The 17,400-nt window shown below is 45.5% G+C and overlaps 1 protein-coding gene across 1 annotated transcript; it reads left to right on the top strand.

Annotated features, from left to right (window-relative positions):
- The first annotated feature begins 9,844 nt into the window (after positions 1-9,844).
- Positions 9,845-14,486, top strand: plpp6 (phospholipid phosphatase 6). The gene is made up of 2 exons (XM_014169342.3): positions 9,845-10,513; positions 13,649-14,486. Exons 1-2 carry the CDS (start codon positions 10,021-10,023, stop codon positions 14,017-14,019), a joined length of 864 nt encoding a protein of 287 aa, XP_014024817.1. The 5' UTR covers positions 9,845-10,020; the 3' UTR covers positions 14,020-14,486.
- Positions 14,487-17,400: the final 2,914 nt, after the last annotated feature.

Below are 17,400 nucleotides of genomic sequence, written 5' to 3'. Positions count from 1 at the left end.
TTTTTATTATTATTATTTCACCTTTATTTAACCAGGTAGGCCAGTTGAGAACAAGTTCTTATTTACAACTGCGACCTGGCCAAGATAAAGCAAAGCAGTGCGACACAAACAACAGAGTTACACATGGAATAAACAAGCGTACAGTCAATAACACAATAGAAGAAAAAAAGTCCATATACAGTGTGTGCAAATGGCGTGAGGAGGTAAGGCAATAAATAGGCCATAGTAGCAAAGTAATTACAATTTAGCAGAAAAGTAAATTAAAAAAACAATATGGGGATGAGGTAGGTAGATTGGATAGGCTATTTACAGATGGGCTATGTACAGCTGCAGCGATCGGTTAGCTGCTCAGATAGCTGATGTTTAAAGGTAGTGAGAGAAATATAAGTCTCCAACTTCAGTGATTTTTGCAGTTCGTTCCAGTCATTGGCAGCAGAGAACTGGAAGGAAAGGCGGCCAAAGGAGGTGTTGGACATGACTACAACAGGGTCACCAGGAGGGATCAGCCAATGAAGTTGGAAGTCCCACCCAGTTAACTACATTAAAAATGGTGGAATCCCTCAATAGCACTACCCATGCTAATATGGCCTTTTGGCCACTAGAGGCCTCTGTCATTCTCTATGCTTGCTCCTCAAGAAATGCTGGCTGCAATGACAAGCCAAACCTGAGTTGGCTTGGGAGTGTGGTTTGATATGGGTGTTCCTTAGGTGTCCTTACCACCAAGATACACCCACCTATCAGAACCTTGCCCACAGCTGTCCCCCCCACTCAATCACAACAAACAAACCTCCTGCAGGTTGAGATAAATAACTACAGGCAGATAGATGTATGGTGAGATGTCAGAGGAAGCTTTGAATAGGTCAGTAGCCTAATGTAAGAATGCAACTGCTGAATTTATGTAGATCAAATAAAAAAATATATAATTTTATTTGTTACATGCTTCGTAAGCAACAGGTGTAGACTAACAGTGAAATGCCCTTCAACAATGCAGAGAAAAATGATAGAAAAATAATACACAAGGAATAAATACACAATGAGTTACATGAATATGTACAAATATATTCTAAACAAAGTGTTTTGATAACTTTCAAATGTAGTAACAAGTCCATGTGCAATAAACAACCCTTTACATAATACCATAGAAGCAGTTATCTGCTAATATAACAATGTGCACCTTTTATCTTTCATTGTTATTCCTAGCTGATACAGATACTGTGCCTATTGGCATTTTGTCTAGTGGTAGTAGGGCTACCTTCCCCATGTTCCCTGATCCTGGTGCATAATACACAAGGTTTGCTCCATGCATGTTTCTGTGAACACATAGTCACTGTTTGATTACCAATGGCAGTTAGGATTGGTAATATCTGACACACAAACATGCACAACAGGTCAGATAAAACCTACCCAATTATGGTCTCCCCATCAAACGAATGAGGCTGCCGTCTGGAAAAAGCACCTCCTGTCCATCTGTAGAAATAGGCAGAGTTCAGCAGTGACACATGGAATGAAAAGGGTGTTGCTATTACTGGATATTTGTGCTGTACTGTACTATTAGTAATCACCTCATTGTGGATGTGTTGAGTGCCAGGTCTCTCTGCATCTCATGTATCTGTGAACACATACACACCGTCCCTGTTCTATTACCAATGGCAGTTAGGGATAAGTCATCTCTGACACAAACATATACTATGTTGAAGTTTGAACAAGTCAGACTAAACTTAACTAATTCTGTTCTCCCCATCGGCAACCGTTGGTGAACAGGCAAGAAAGAGGTGAGGCTGAAGGTGAGGTCTTGCCAGAGCCCCATTGATGAGCATAGATCAGCTCCTTTCCGCTCATCAAAGATACTGGTCGGTCACACACAAAGACACACTCCACTCACACACAGAGCACTGATTACATTGTCAATGATGGTTATGATTAGCCTGATGGAACCAACCTTATCGCTGCGTTCACCTTTCTTTTTCACAAAAATATATCAGAAGATGTGAAGTGAAATAGAATGGTGAACACAATGATCAGGTTGGTTCCACCAGAATAGGTTATGCCCTGGACATTATATGCATCTAAGAAGTAGAAAATAATGTCAGTTTACATAAATTTGATAACCCAATTGTGAAACAATTTATCAAAATAATAAAGTGTTTTACCTTCTGTATTTGTACAATTGATGAGCCTGTGAAAGCTGTTGCCGCTTACAGGTGAACATTGCTGGCCGGATTGTAAAGGGTCCTATGTGTGGCTGGTGTTGAGAGCCAGGCGCAGGACAGCAGATGTGAGTAATCAACGTACTTTTACTCAAAATGTCAAATATACAAAGTAACAAATACACGCACACCATGACAGAAAATACAATAAACAATCACTCACAAAAACCCATGGGGGAACAGAGGGTTAAATAATGAAACAGTAATTGTGGGATTGAGTCAGGTGTGTAAAACAAAGACAAAACAAATGGAAAATGAAAAGTGGATCGGCGGTAGCTAGAAAGCCGGTGACGTCGACTGCCGAACGCCGCCCGAACAAGGAGAGGGACCGACTTCGGCGGAAGTCGTAACACGGATACTTGCCAACATGTACATTACATGACCTAAAGTATGTTGGCACTTGCTCGTCGAACATCTAATTCCAAAATCATGGGCATTATAATGGAGTTGGTTCCGCCTTTGCTGCAATAACAGCCTCCAGTCTTTTGGGAAGGCTTTCCACCAGATGTTAGAACATTTCTGCAGGGACTTTCTTCCATTCAGCCACAAGAGCGTTAGTGAGGTCGGGCACTGATGGGAGATTTGGGCGATTAGGCCTGGCTTGCAGTCCGCGTTCCAATTCATCCCAAGGTGTTTTATGGAGTTGAGGTCAGAGCTCTGTGCAGACCAGTCAAGTTACATTACATTTACGTCATTTAGCAGACGCTCTTATCCAGAGCGACTTACAAATTGGTACATTCACCTTATGATATCCAGTGGAACAACCACATTACAATAGTACATCTATATATTTTGGGGGGATGGGGGGGGGGGGGATAAGAAGGATTACTTAATCCTATCCCAGGTATTCCTTAAAGAGGTGGGGTTTCAGGTGTCTCTGGAAGGTGGTGATTGACTCCGCTGTCCTGGCGTCATGAGGGAGCTTGTTCCACCATTGGGGTGCCAGAGCAGCGAACAGTTTTGACTGGGCTGAGCGGGAACTGTGCTTCCGCTGAGGTAGGGAGGCGAGCAGGCCAGAGGTGGATGAACGCAGTGCCTTTCTTTGGGTGTAGGGACTGATCAGAGCCTGAAGGTACGGAAATGCCGTTTCCCTCACAGCTCCGAAGGCAAGCACCATGGTCTTGTAGCAGATGCGAGCTTCAACTGGAAGCCAGTGGAGTGTGAGGAGGAGCGGGGTGACGTGAGAGAACTTGGGAAGGTTGAACACCAGACAGGCTGCGGCGTTCTGGATGAGTTGTAGGGGTTTAATGGCACAGGCAGGGAGCCCCGCCAACAGCGAGTTGGAGTAATCCAGACGGGAGATGACAAGTGCCTGGATTAGGACCTGCGCCGCTTCCTGTGTGAGGCAGGGTCGTACTCTGCGAATGTTGTAGAGCATGAACCTACAGGATCGGGTCACCGCCTTGATGTTAGCGGAGAACGACAGAGTGTTGTCCAGGGTCACGCCAAGGCTCTTAGCACTCTGGGAGGAGGACACAATGGAGTTGTCAACCGTGATGGCGAGATCATGGAATGGGAAGTCCTTCCCCGGGAGGAAGAGCAGCTCCGTCTTGCCGAGGTTCAGCTTGAGGTGGTGATCCGTCATCCACACTGATCTGCCAGACATGCAGAGATGCGATTCGCCACCTGGTTATCAGAAGGGGGAAAGGAGAAGATTAATTGTGTGTCGTCTGCATAGCAATGATAGGAGAGACCATGTGAGGATATGACAGCGCCAAGTGACTTGGTGTATAGCGAGAATAGGAGAGGGCCTAGAACTGAGCCCTGGGGGACACCAGTGGTGAGAGCACGTGGTGCGGAGACGGATTCTCGCCACGCCACCTGGTAGGAGCGACCTGTCAGGTAGGACGCAATCCAAGAGTGAGCCGCGCCGGAGATGCCCAACTCGGAGAGGGTGGAGAGGAGGATCTGATGGTTCACAGTATCAAAGGCAGCAGATAGGTCTAGAAGGATGAGAGCAGAGGAGAGAGAGTTAGCTTTAGCAGTGCGGAGAGCCTCCGTGACACAGAGAAGAGCAGTCTCAGTTGAATGACCAGTCTTGAAACCTGACTGATTTGGATCAAGAAGGTCATTCTGAGAGAGATAGCAAGAGAGCTGGCCAAGGACGGCACGCTCAAGAGTTTTGGAGAGAAAAGAAAGAAGGGATACTAGTCTGTAGTTGTTGACATCGGAGGGATCGAGTGTAGGTTTTTTGAGAAGGGGTGCAACTCTCGCTCTCTTGAAGACGGAAGGGACGTAGCCAGCGGTCAAGGATGAGTTGATGAGCGAGGTGAGGTAAGGGAGAAGGTCTCCGGAAATGGTCTGGAGAAGAGAGGAGGGGATAGGGTCAAGCGGGCAGGTTGTTGGGCGGCAGGCCGTCACAAGTCGCAAGATTTCATCTGGAGAGAGAGGGGAGAAAGAGGTCAAAGCATAGGGTAGGGCAATGTGAGCAGGACCAGCGGTGTCGTTTGACTTAACAAACGAGGATCGGATGTTGTCGACCTTCTTTTCAAAATGGTTGACAAGTCATCCGCAGAGAGGGAGGAGGGGGCGGGGGGAGGAGGATTCAGGAGGGAGGAGAAGGTGGCAAAGAGCTTCCTAGGGTTACAGGCAGATACTTGGAATTTAGAGTGGTAGAAAGTGGCTTTAGCAGCAGAAACAGAGGAAGAAAATGTGGAGAGGAGGGAGTGAAAAGATGCCAGGTCCGCAGGGAGGCTAGTTTTCCTCCATTTCCGCTCGGCTGCCCGGAGCCCTGTTCTGTGAGCTCGCAATGAGTCGTGAAGCCACGGAGCAGGAGGGGAGGACCGAGCCGGCCGGGAGGATAGGGGACATAGAGAGTCAAAGGATGCAGAAAGGGAGGAGAGGAGGGTTGAGGAGGCAGAATCAGGAGATTGGTTGGAGAAGGTTTGAGTAGAGGGAAGAGATGATAGGATGGAAGAGGAGAGAGTAGCAGGAGAGAGAGAGCGAAGGTTGCGACGGCGCAATACCATCTGAGTAAGGGCAGAGTGAGTAGTGTTGGAGGAGAGCGAGAGGGAAAAGGATACAAGCTTCCACACTGATCTCGACAAACCATTTCTGTATGGACCTCGCTTTGTGCACGGGGGCATTGTTATGCTGAAACAGGAACGGGTCTTCCCAAACTGTTGCCAAAAAGTTGGAAGCACAGAATCATCTAGAATGTCATTGCATGCTGTAGCGTTAAGATTTCCCTTCACTGGAACTAAGGCGGTAGTCCGAACCATGAAAAACAGCCCCAGACTATTATTCCTCCTCCACCAAACTTTACAGTTGCCACTATACAGTTGGGCAGGTAGCGTTCTCCTGGCATCTGCCAAGCCCAGATTCGTCCGTCGGACTGCCAGATGGTGAAGCTTGATTCATCACTCCAGAAAACGCATTTCCACTGCTCCGAAGTCCAACGGCAGAGAGTTTTACACTAATCCAGCCTACGCTTGGCATTGCGCATGGTGATTTTAGGCTTTTGTGTGGCTGCTCGGCCATGGAAACCCATTTCATGAAGCTCCTGTCGAACAGTTCTTGTGCTGCCAGTTTGGAACTCGGTGAGTGTAGCAACCGAGGACAGACGATTTTTACACACTACACACTTTAGCACTCGGCGGTACCGTTCTGTGAGTTTGTGTGGCCTACCACTTCGCGGCTGAGCTGTTGTTGCTCCTAGACATTTCCACAACAACAGCAGTTACAGTTGACTGGGGCAGCTCAAGCATGGCAGGTTTTCATCAAGGAACTCTCTGTACTTTGCTCCATTCATATTTCCCTCGATCCTGAATAGTCTCCCAGTCCATGCCGCTGAAAAACATTCCCACAGCATGATGCTGCCACCACCATGCTTCACCGTAGGGATGGTGCCAGGTTTCCTCCTACATGATGCTTGGCATTCAGGCCAAAGATTTCAATCTTGGTTCATCTGAGCAGAGAATCCTTTAGGTGCTTGTTGGCAAACTCCAAGTGGGCTGTCATGTGCCTTTTAGTGAGGAGTGGCTTCCATCTCGCCACTCTACCATAACTCCTTCTGGAAAGTTCTCCTATCTTCACAGAGAAACTCTGGAGCTCTGTCAGGGTGACCATTGGGTTCTTGGTCACCTACGTGACCAAGGCCCTTCTCCCCCGATTGCTCAGTTTGCCCAGTTCTAGGAGGAGTCTTGGTGGTTCCAAACTTCTTACATTTAAGAATGATGGAGGCCACTGTGTTTTTGGGGACCTTCAATGCTCCAGAAATGTTTGGGTACCCTTCCCCAGATCTGTGCCTCGACACAATCCTGTCTCTGAGCTATACGGACAATTCCTTTGGCCTGTTAGGTTCTAATTTTGAGTAAATAACTCACGGACACTAGAGAAGCTTAACCAAGTTTAATTCTTCCCAATGGGTCGATACAGCTGTAATTCAGACAAAAAAAACATTTCACACAAGCACTGATATTTAACCCTTTCTCCTAGGCTGAGTCTCCTCCTCCACAACCGCACAGCCAATGCATCTCTGTTGCTAGACAGAACCTTAGTGATATCTGTTCTTCCTCACTTTATCTAACCTGACCTCTACCCCAAAGTGCTCACTCCTCCCCGATTTAAGGCTGTCATGGTTATTGATACCATACTGTGTCTCTTCTCCTCCCAGAGAACCCCTGATGGCTAACAATAACATATCATGACATAATGTAAACGTTATACATTACCCTCTCTCCCTCAGTGACATTGTTAGTTTCTAAGATCTCCACCCGTCTCCCCTTATCAAATGCCTGCCACATGTAATCTCTTCCCTGCACTCAACACATTCCAAGCTTAGTTGCACACACTATATAACTTCCTTCTATAACCATTAACTTCTGGTGTAGACCCTCTAAACCTTAGCACTCCATCTGTAACGGTTGTCGTCTGGAATGTGGATGCTCATCTTGTAGTTTATTTTAACTCAAAGAGAACACCAAAATAACAAAGAAAAGAACAAACGATCAACAAAACAGTCTTGTCAGGCATAGACACACAAAACAAGAAACAATCTCCCACCATACAAAACAAACATCCCTCTGCCACGTCCTGACCAAAATACTAAACAACTACTCCCTCTGCTGGTCAGGACGTGACACCATCAGTGACATGAATAAGTATATTTTCATATTCTCAGAACACAACAGACCTCATGGCTTGGTTTTTGCTCTGACATGCACTGTCAACTGTGGGACCTTATATAGACAGGTGTGAGCCTTTACGAATCATGTCCAATCATTTAATTTACCACAGGTGGACTCCACTCAAGTTGTAGAAACATCTCAAGGATGATCAATGGAAATAGGATGCACCTGAGCTCAATTTCGAGTCTCATAGGAAAGGGTCTGAATACTTATGTAAATAAGATATTACAAAAAATCTGTTTTCACTTTCACAACCGGCTGCGCAGAATTGACCCAGCGTCGTCCCGGTTAGGGGAGGGTTTGACCGTGGTAGGCCGTCATTGTAAATAAGAATTTGTTCTTAACTGAATTGCCTAGATAAATGAAGGTTAAATAAATAGAAATTATAAACTGTACGGAACAAGTTTCAAAGAAGTCTAAGAAACTGGATATTATTGTGGCTGCGGCAAAAAAGCTTTTGGGACTTAAGAATTTTACATCTGAAGACTTGCAAGCGGTACAGGCGCTGGAAGACCCGCCCTCCCAGGTTCCCCTTGAGCCTGTGTAGGGATCAGATCTGTTTTATTTTTTTACAGAAAAATTGTTTGATCAAATCAAAATGCAATTTATTTATAAAGCCCTTCTTACATCAGCTGATATCTCAAAGTGCTGTACAGAAACCCAGCCTAAAACCCCAACCACCAATCAATGCAGGTGTAGAAGCACGGTGGCTAGGAAAAACTCCCTAGAAAGGCCAGAACCTAGGAAGAAACCTAGAGAGGAACCAGGCTATGAGGGGTGGCCCGTCCTCTTCTGGCTGTGCCGGGTGGAGATTATAACAGAACATGGCCAAGATGTTCAAATGTTCATAGATGACCAGCAGGGTCAAATAATAATAATCACAGTGGTTGTCGAGGGTGCAACAGGTCAGCACCTCAGGAGAAAATGTCAGTTGGTTTTTCATAGCCAATCATTCAGAGTATCTCTACCGCTCCTGCAGTCTCTAGAGAGTCTGGGACAGGTAGCACGTCCGGTGAACAGGTCAGCGTTCCATAGCCGCAGGCAGAACAGTTGAAACTGGAGCAGCAGCATGGTCAAGTGGACTGGGGACAGCAAGGAGTCATCAAGCCAGTTAGTCCTGAGGCATGGTCCTAGGGCTCAGGTCCTCCGAGAGAGAGAAAGAAAGAAAGAAAGAAAGAAAGAAAGAAAGAAAGAAAGAAAGAAAGAAAGAAAGAAAGAAAGAAAGAAAAAGAGAGAGAGAATTAGAGAGAGCATACTTAAATTCACACAGGACAGGAGAAATACTCCAGATATAACAGACCGACCCCAGCCCCCCAACACATAAACTATTGCAGCATAAATACTGGAGGCTGAGACAGGAGGGGTCGGGAGACACTGTGGCCCCATCCGACGATAACCCTGGACAGGGCCAAACAGGCAGGATATAACCTCACCCACTTTGCCAAAGCACAGCCCCCACACCACTAGAGGGATAACTTCAACCACCAACTTACCATCCTGAGACAAGGCCGAGTATAGCCCACAAAGATCTCCGCCATGGGGGGGGGGGGGGGGGGGGGGGGGGGCGCCAACCCAGACAGGAAGATCACGTCAGTGACTCAACCCACTCAAGTGACGCACCCCTCCTAGGGACGGCATGGAAAAGCACCAGTAAGCCAGTGACTCAGCCCCTGTAATAGGGTTAGAGGCAGAGAATCCCAGTGGAGAGAGGGGAACCGGCCAGGCAGAGACAGCAAGGGCGGTTCGTTGCTCCAGTGCCTTTCCGTTCACCTTCACACTCCTGGGCCAGATTACACTCAATCATAGGACCTACTGAAGAGATGAGTCTTCAATTAAGACTTAAAGGTTGAGACCGAGTCTGCGTCTCTCACATGGGTAGGCAGACCATTCCATAAAAATTGACCTCTATAGGAGAAAGCCCTGCCTCCTGCTGTTTGCTTAGAAATTCTAGGGACAGTTAAAACCTTGCAATGCTCTACTTTATATATATATAAAGTAGAGCATTGCAGTAGTCTAACCTAGAAGTCGGCTTGATTTAGTTTCGTTTATTCATTTATTAGTAGTTTGGTGATATATATATTACATTGGTAGTTTGGTAATATATATATTACCAAACTACCAATAAATAAACTAAACTAAATCAAGCCGACTTCTAGGTTAGACTACTGCAATGCTCTACTTTTCCGGCTACCTGGATAAAGCACTAAATAAACTTCAGTTAGTGCTAAAGACGGCTGCTAGAATCTTATATATATATATATATATATATATATATATATATATATATATATATATATATAGATAGATAGATAGATAGATAGATAGATAGATAGATAGATAGATAGATAGATAGATAGATAGATAGATAGATAGATATTTTTATAATTTGTTTTCATTTTTGAGTCCTGTTTCCATCCCACACAGTAGGTGGCAGGCTGTATATTAAATTGTGCGATCGCCAATATACCATAGAAAAAGAAAAAGAAGAAGAAGAAAAAAAAAGAAGAAGAAGAAGATGATGAAGAAAACAAAGATGGCAATTCAGGAAACTGTTAGCGGACGTTAGAGAAATTGTCACCTGAAACTCGATGAGTTGAGCGGCACAAAAACCTTTATTTTCACAATTGATAAACGTCCCCTTCGATTTATTAACACCTGATTTCAATAACCAGAAACGGAACAAAATGCCTTCTCCTAAAACCAAAAACAGTGCAAATCGCAGCGCAGGTGGAAGCTCAGGTCTCAGTGGCAGCACCAACGGCAACGGACGCTACGAGTTCATGTCGTTGAACCGAACCCCTCCACCCACTCTCCTCCAACGGCAGGGCTCCGACCCAACCGCTGCAGCCAGACTGCGGGCATCTGAGAGCCCTACCCGGCGAAGGGGCTCCGGGTCCTCCACCTCCTCCAACACAGGCATGCCCGAAGAGGATTGTATGCGGCTCAACCCTTCATTTATCGGGATAGCCCTCAGCTCCCTCCTCGCCATAGACCTGTGGCTTTCCAAGCGGCTGGGGGTGTGTGCCTGTGAAGATTCCTCCTGGGGCAGCATTAGACCATTGATGAAACTTATAGAGATTTCTGGACATGGAATACCATGGCTGGTTGGGACAGCCTACGGCCTGTACAAGGCTGACAGTGCAGCAGGACAGGAGGTTATGCTAAACCTCTTCATGGGTAAATATGATATCATATTAATTGTATTATTCATAATAGCCTCATACTAACAGGAAGCCTCCCATACATAGCCAGAATGCTCCTATTATGTCACCTCCATAGAATGCCACCTCCTGTTCTTATTGTCATGAATCCACATCCCCAGCCATTTTTACTGCACACACACACACTGACTCACACACACACACTCACCCGGCCAGGAGGACGCGATACTCAACCTCTAAATAATGAATGTCTATGTTGGTGTTTTTATTAGATCTGTGGGTAGTCTACAGAAATATTCCGAAATGGTTTCCTCTTCCTCTCCTCTTTCTGCAGTGATGTCAGAAGCGGTAGATGCATGCACATCCTTGGTATGCATCCACCCTGTTGTTTCCCACCCATCTCGTGCTTTCAGATGACTATCAGTACAGAGAAGTCTAATGTGATGAGATTAGGGAAGGATTTGGCCCACACATCCCTTATCCTAATCAGCATGCATCCGTCCCCTCATCAACCCCAGTCCAGCCTTACAGCTGACAAACACACCAATTTCAACCTTCCCTCCACAATATTTTGTCTACTCTCTTTCTGTTTTTCCCTTTCCTTCCTTTGGTGCCAGCTCCTTCTCACCTGTAACTGTCATCCCACTGTTCGTCCTGGGCTCCACCGGTTCCTCTCCTCCACTGTTTCTCTCCTCTTGAGGCAATATTTAGGAGATTATTGGGATTAGGCCTAGCCGAGTACTACAGTAGATTGTTGTGCAGACACTGGTTGCCAAGCCACACAGACACCTAGAAGTCAGATATCTGACTCAGGGACTTCAGTAAACACACACACTCTTCTGATCCCAGATGCGTGCACACACACTGAGTAAACGTGTATGCACACACACTAACAATGCTAATGCTAGAAATACATACACACACACACACACACACACACACACACACACACACACACAGGGGAGAGTAGGCAGAGAGTTGTCATCTGTAGTTTTCCAGCTCTATGAACAGTCAGCCACTCTAGAAGAGACAGACAATCTCCCCTGTTGCTGTGTAGTGGTGGGGAGTGAGAAAGACAGCCAGAAAAATGAACAGACAGCCAGAGAGACAGCCAGAGAGACAGCCAGAGAGACAGCCAGAGAGACAGCCAGAGAGACAGCCAGAGAGACAGCCAGAGAGACAGCCAGAGGTCCTCTGCAGTGTGCAGGGTTGTTCCACATCAAAAAACACAAGAAAGAGGATTTCAACACCGACCATCTCAGATTGTTCTGAAATCGTTTTCGTAGTTAGAAACAGATAAGATTAGCATTCCTGCAACATTATTTTGTGGAAATATAATTAGATCTCTGAGAAATTAAGCTAATTAGTTGCAAGTTGGACCCCCAAAAATTCCAACAATGAGTAAAACATAAGGAAATAGTCAAAAGCCACCTATGGACCCCCCATGCCAATGAGTATACAGTATCAGTTTTCTATGTTTGACAAGTAGTATGGAGCTGCGAATTGTAGTATTGTTTCTGTAATGCATTTTCAGTGAATTTGGGGATGTTTCTCCCCCCGTTCAGAAAAATGTGTCATTCAAGTTGTCAGGTTTATGTTCCTTCCTGCATCCTAATATTACCAGGTTCAGACCACTAGATAGTACTGTTCCTGCTATTAAGGGATAAAAGAAAAGAAAATCCCACATCTTCAATGTTAAAGGGATAGTTGACTCAAATTACAAAATTACATATTGGTTTCCTTAACCTGTCAGCAGTCTATGGACAAGGTACGACATGCTTCAAATGGCTTTGTTTACGTTGCCACTGTTTAAAATGCAAACGTTTTAGAATTTTTGGCACAAATCCAAAGAAAATGCTAATATAGGTACCATGGACTAGCATTTAAAACAGTGGCTAGGAAAACAAAACCAAAGCATGGGTTGCTGATGTACCTTTTGTGATTTGGGTGAACTATCCCTTTAACATTGGGGGGATGCTTTAAATATCAGGATGTAGAATAGGGCATAAACCTAACAACTAATTTCTCTGAACAGGGGAGAAAAAAAAAATCAAATTCACTGAGAATGCATCACTTAGGATGAAGAAACAATACACAGAGAACTGATATTGTATACTTGTTGTTGGCATTGGTATGGGGAGTCCATGGGTGTCTTGACCAATTCTTTGGAATCCTCATGTCTTACTCATTGTTTTTGTCCAAATGGGATGTTATGTGCTATATTTATTGAATACTATATGAATCCTATATGAATCCTATAATTTAAAATGGCCAATTTGGTTCCAATCCATTAGCTTAATTTCAAATTATATTTCAACAAAATAATGTTTCAGGAATGCTAATCTTATCTGTTTCTAACTACAGAAACGATTTCAGAACAATCTGAAATGCTGGGTGTCATGGTGTGCTGAAATGACATGGAATGACCCTGCAGTATACTGGGTCTGATCAGTACAGTAGTAGTGTGTGCCGACTGAGTGGTAGCCAGTGGTAGTCTGTTGCTATGTGATGCGATGCAGCCAGAGGGGCTGCAGGAGCCAAAGACAGCTGCTCCTTTACAGCCCAGAGGAGATGAAGACTGCAGCTCTCTCCTCTCTCCTCTCTCTCTCTCTCTCTCTCTCTCTCTCTCTCTCTCTCTGTCTCTCTGGCAAAAGGCCGAAGCTGTCACTGAGCTTGTGTGTGTATGTGACAGAATGTGTGTGTGAGACTGCATGTGTGTCTGTGTGTGGGAAGAGGTGAGGATCAAACCGGTGTAGAGGTTAATGGTGTCTCACGATGTCTGCTAGAATTAAGATGACTTTATTATCAGCCACAGTTTGTTCATGATCCCTTTACGGTTTGTAGGATGGAGAGAGATAACAATCAATCCACTTGTCCCAGGGGAAAAATGGTTGTCCTAGTTATTTTTATTTGGGTGGAAAAATGATGGGATATTATTAGTGTGTGCAATGTGTTTTGCTGCTAATGCTGGATGTCTGTGTATTTATTAGTGTGTGTGCATACAGTTGTTTGTTTTCCAACGGTGTGCTGTGTAGGCCTACTGTTTGCTGACTGTCTCTCTCTTTCATCTCCCTCCCCACTCTGCATCCTCTCTCCTAACCTCCCTTTCTCACCACCCCTTCCCTCCCAACTCTCACCTCCCTCCCCTCAGCTCTCATTCTAGACCTGATCCTGGTTGGCATCGTGAAAGCTGTCGTCCGTCGGCGCCGCCCGTCCCACAACCGCATGGACATGTTCGCCACCTTCTCCGTGGACCGCTTCTCCTTCCCCTCGGGGCACGCCACCCGCGCAGCCATGTGTGCCCGCTTCTTGCTGGCCCACCTGGTCCTGGCCGCACCCCTCAGGGTGCTGGTGTTCTTGTGGTCTGGTCTGGTGGGGCTGAGCCGGGTACTGCTGGGCAGACACAACGTGACCGACGTGCTGTTTGGCTTCCTAATGGGCTACTGGCAGTACAACCTGGTGGAAATGCTCTGGGTGTCATCACTGGGCCTGCAGGGGCTGCTGGGACTCATCCAGGGGTGAGGATGAGGAGGAGGAGTGGAGATTGAGGAGGGTTAAAGAGGGTGTGGTTGGTGGGAGACCCTGTCTCGATATGTTTGAAACATTGACTGATCCTGCCCCACACTGACACTGTGGTAACTCATCATTTCAAGACTAACAACGGCAACAACAAAGGCTGCCACCCACTAATCATCCATCCACATGGAACTGCAATCAGAAGCACCGACAGTAGGAGCAGGATGCTCCTCTACACTGCATCACAGCACTGCTGCAAAGACCTGGAACACTTTCCACTCTACTGTAATTCGCTGTGGAATATTAATGTGGTGTAATAAGCCGGGGGGGTAGTGTTACCCCCAATACAGTCTTCTGTTCTTCTTCCAGCTTTGGAGGTTTGGGGCTCTGCAGTGATATGAGAGAGAGAGAGAGAGAGAGAGATGTTCTTTTAGAGGGGAGAATGACTGCTATAGATTAAAACTTAAATTGATTATGGTGTCTGCGGGTCGCTCTGAAAAGAGCATGTTTTATGGAGGATTCATTTTGTATTGACTTATTTTAAACTTTTAAGGTATGTAAGGCTGGAAATTGAATGGTATGTCTTTTTTATTTCCCACTGTGAAATATACACTGAACAAAAATATAAACACAACAATTTCAAGTTACAGTTCATATAAGGAAGTTAGTCAATTGAAATGAAGTCATTAGACCCTAATCTATGGATTTCACATGACTAGGCAAGGGCACAGCCACGGGTGGGCCTGGAGGGCATATGCCAGGGTTCCTTAACTGGCGGCAGGCGGACACAATTTATCCGCGGGTGGTTTTATTTGGCCCCGCTAAGTTTTCTGAGCGAAAAATAAATAAATTGAATTTGCATTGTTGGATATTAAAGACTGTAAAATAAAAAGGAAATCAGCCCCAAGTGATTTTAATTGAAGAAATTTGTTCCCAAGTATTCCCACGCATAATAGAGAGACACGTGATCTTATACAAATGTAAGCAAGGTTTGAAACGATTATGTTTTAGTCAAACATATCTGTTTGGTCAGTTTGCAGTCTACAAATTATTTGTAATTGTGTTCCGGCCTGCCGACCATTCGCTTCAGGAAGAAAATAGACCCCTGGCTGAATCTAGTTGATGATCCCTGGCATAGGCCCACACACAAGGGAGCCAGGCCAGGCCTAGCCAATCAGAATACGTTTTTCCCCACGAAAGTGCTTTATTACAGACATAAATACTCCTCAGTTTTATCAGCTGTCCAGTGGCTGGTCTCAGACGATTCCGCAGGTGAAGAAGCTGAATGTGGAGGTCCTGGGCAGGCCACATGGTCTGCGGTTGTGAGGCCGGTTGGACGTACTGCCAAATTCTCTCAAATGACGTTGGAGGTGGCTTATGGAAGAGAAATGAACATTCAATTATCTGGCAACAGCTCTGGTGGACATTCCTGCAATCAGCATGCCAATTGCACGCTCCCTCAACTTGAGACATCTGTGGCATGGTGTTGTGTGACACAACTGCACATTTTAGTGGCCATTTATTGTCCCCAACACAAGGTGCACCTATGTAATGATCATTCTGTTTAATCAGCTTCTTGATATGCCACACCTGACAGGTGGATGGATTATCTTGGCAAAGGAGAAATCCCCACTAATTGGCATGTAAACAAATTTGTGCACAACATTTGAGAGAAATAAGCTTTCTGTGTGTATGGAACATTTCTGTGATCTTTTTATTTCAGCTTGTGAAACGTGGGACCAACACTTTACATGTTGCATTTATATTTTTGTTCAGTATACTTACCCTGAATGGGTTATTGCGGGTCTTGAGAAATAATCCAGTTTTCTACAGGTTGCTGCATGCACAATAATAATTACCTGCTGATGTTGTTTTAACCAGAGACAGGAGGCATGGTTTTCACTCCAGATTAGGCTTCCCAACAATTTAACACTAACGCTGACATCAAACCTGTAGTTGATTATTTCATGACCTTTTTAATGTGTTAAACCTCTGGCTAGGCTGACCAGACCACGTCATCTCTCCTTATCCGTGGCTCTGAGACGTGATCCTGGAGGTAGATAGTGTTCCTCTTCATAGCCGCATGGAGAGTTGAAGCTTTAATGTAACTCTTTGATCAGTTGTGCAACAGCCAGGGTTGCAACAGGTTGAACAGGTTGGAGGGAAGACAGGAGAGCGGCAGGTTTTATAGTTCTTGCCCAGAGATCGAAGTAGAATAGACTTTTTTTACCTTTCAGAAAGAGAACACGCAGTGAATGTCAAAGACGGTTTGCTGTTTTCTTCTGTACTGTTTTGTTTACAGGTGTAACTGACACACACACAGACATTTTACTGAGTGACGCCAGCTGTAGTAATGGTGTACTCATGCTCTGTGCCCTGACCAAAAATTGGGTGTGGGGTGGATCTAGTGGCGAAGTACTTTGCACCCTGTCCTTAACTGCCCTACTGCTAAACTGCTCTCTGCTCTGACTTCTGGTGCATCTGCACCGTGGCCTCCACTTTCTATGAATGTACATTCTCTGGTGCAATGTGCATGTGAGCCAGACAAAGAGTTCTCTGCTGTCCTGGGTGTTTACAAAGTGTTTCTGTGTGTTTACACAGACAGCAGCCATTTTATGCCATAGCCGGTGTTGTCATTTGGCTGTTGTTGATGGCACATTGTAAATATCCCGCACAGACACTAATCAACATTCTATTGTCGACTCGGATGAATAATAGTCCTTCTCTCCTCTCTCTTCAACTCTGAAACCAACAGCCCTATCTCTCTCTCTCTCTCTCTCTCTCTCTCTCTCTCTCTCTCTCTCTCTCTCTCTCTCTCTCCTGTCCTCCTCTCATCTCCTCTCAGATGAGTGGATTATGCTGTAGCTGAGAGTAACCAGGAAGAGGTGTGTTGAGACCAACCACTCCAACACCTCCGCTCTGATTAAATATGGAGGAGCAGTTTATTAGCCACGTCTCTCTCTTTCACCCTCTTTCATCCTCACTCTATTTAATCTTTTTCTCGCTCTCTCTCTTCTCTCATTCTCTCTCTCTCTCTCTTTACTGTCTTTTCCTCTCTCTCTGTGCTCACAGAAGAGTCAGACTCAATTACCTCTTCTCCATTCTTCAGTTGCGATTCACTGTTGATCTTTCATCTTTCGTGAACCACTACCTCCTCCCTCTACTCCCCCCGGACTCACCCGCCCCTCGCTCCCCTGGAACTCCTACCTCCCCTCACTCATCTAGTCTTATGTAGCATCCAGGCTCAAGTATGACTCCAAACCAAACATGCATTTGTTGAAGTCTTTAGCTGAGGAGGATTTGGTCATATGTTGCCATGCAGTGAGTGTAGCTACACGTGATCAGCTGGTCTTGATTAGTCTTCACGTACTGTTCTGAGGGATGGTC

Source organism: Salmo salar, chromosome 23 (genome assembly GCF_965601325.2).
Source record: "Salmo salar chromosome 23, fSalSal1, whole genome shotgun sequence".
NCBI classification, from domain to species: Eukaryota; Metazoa; Chordata; class Actinopteri; order Salmoniformes; family Salmonidae; genus Salmo; species Salmo salar.
The sequence above is the reverse complement of the archived record's forward strand: the minus strand, read 5'-3'. Positions and strand labels throughout refer to the sequence as shown.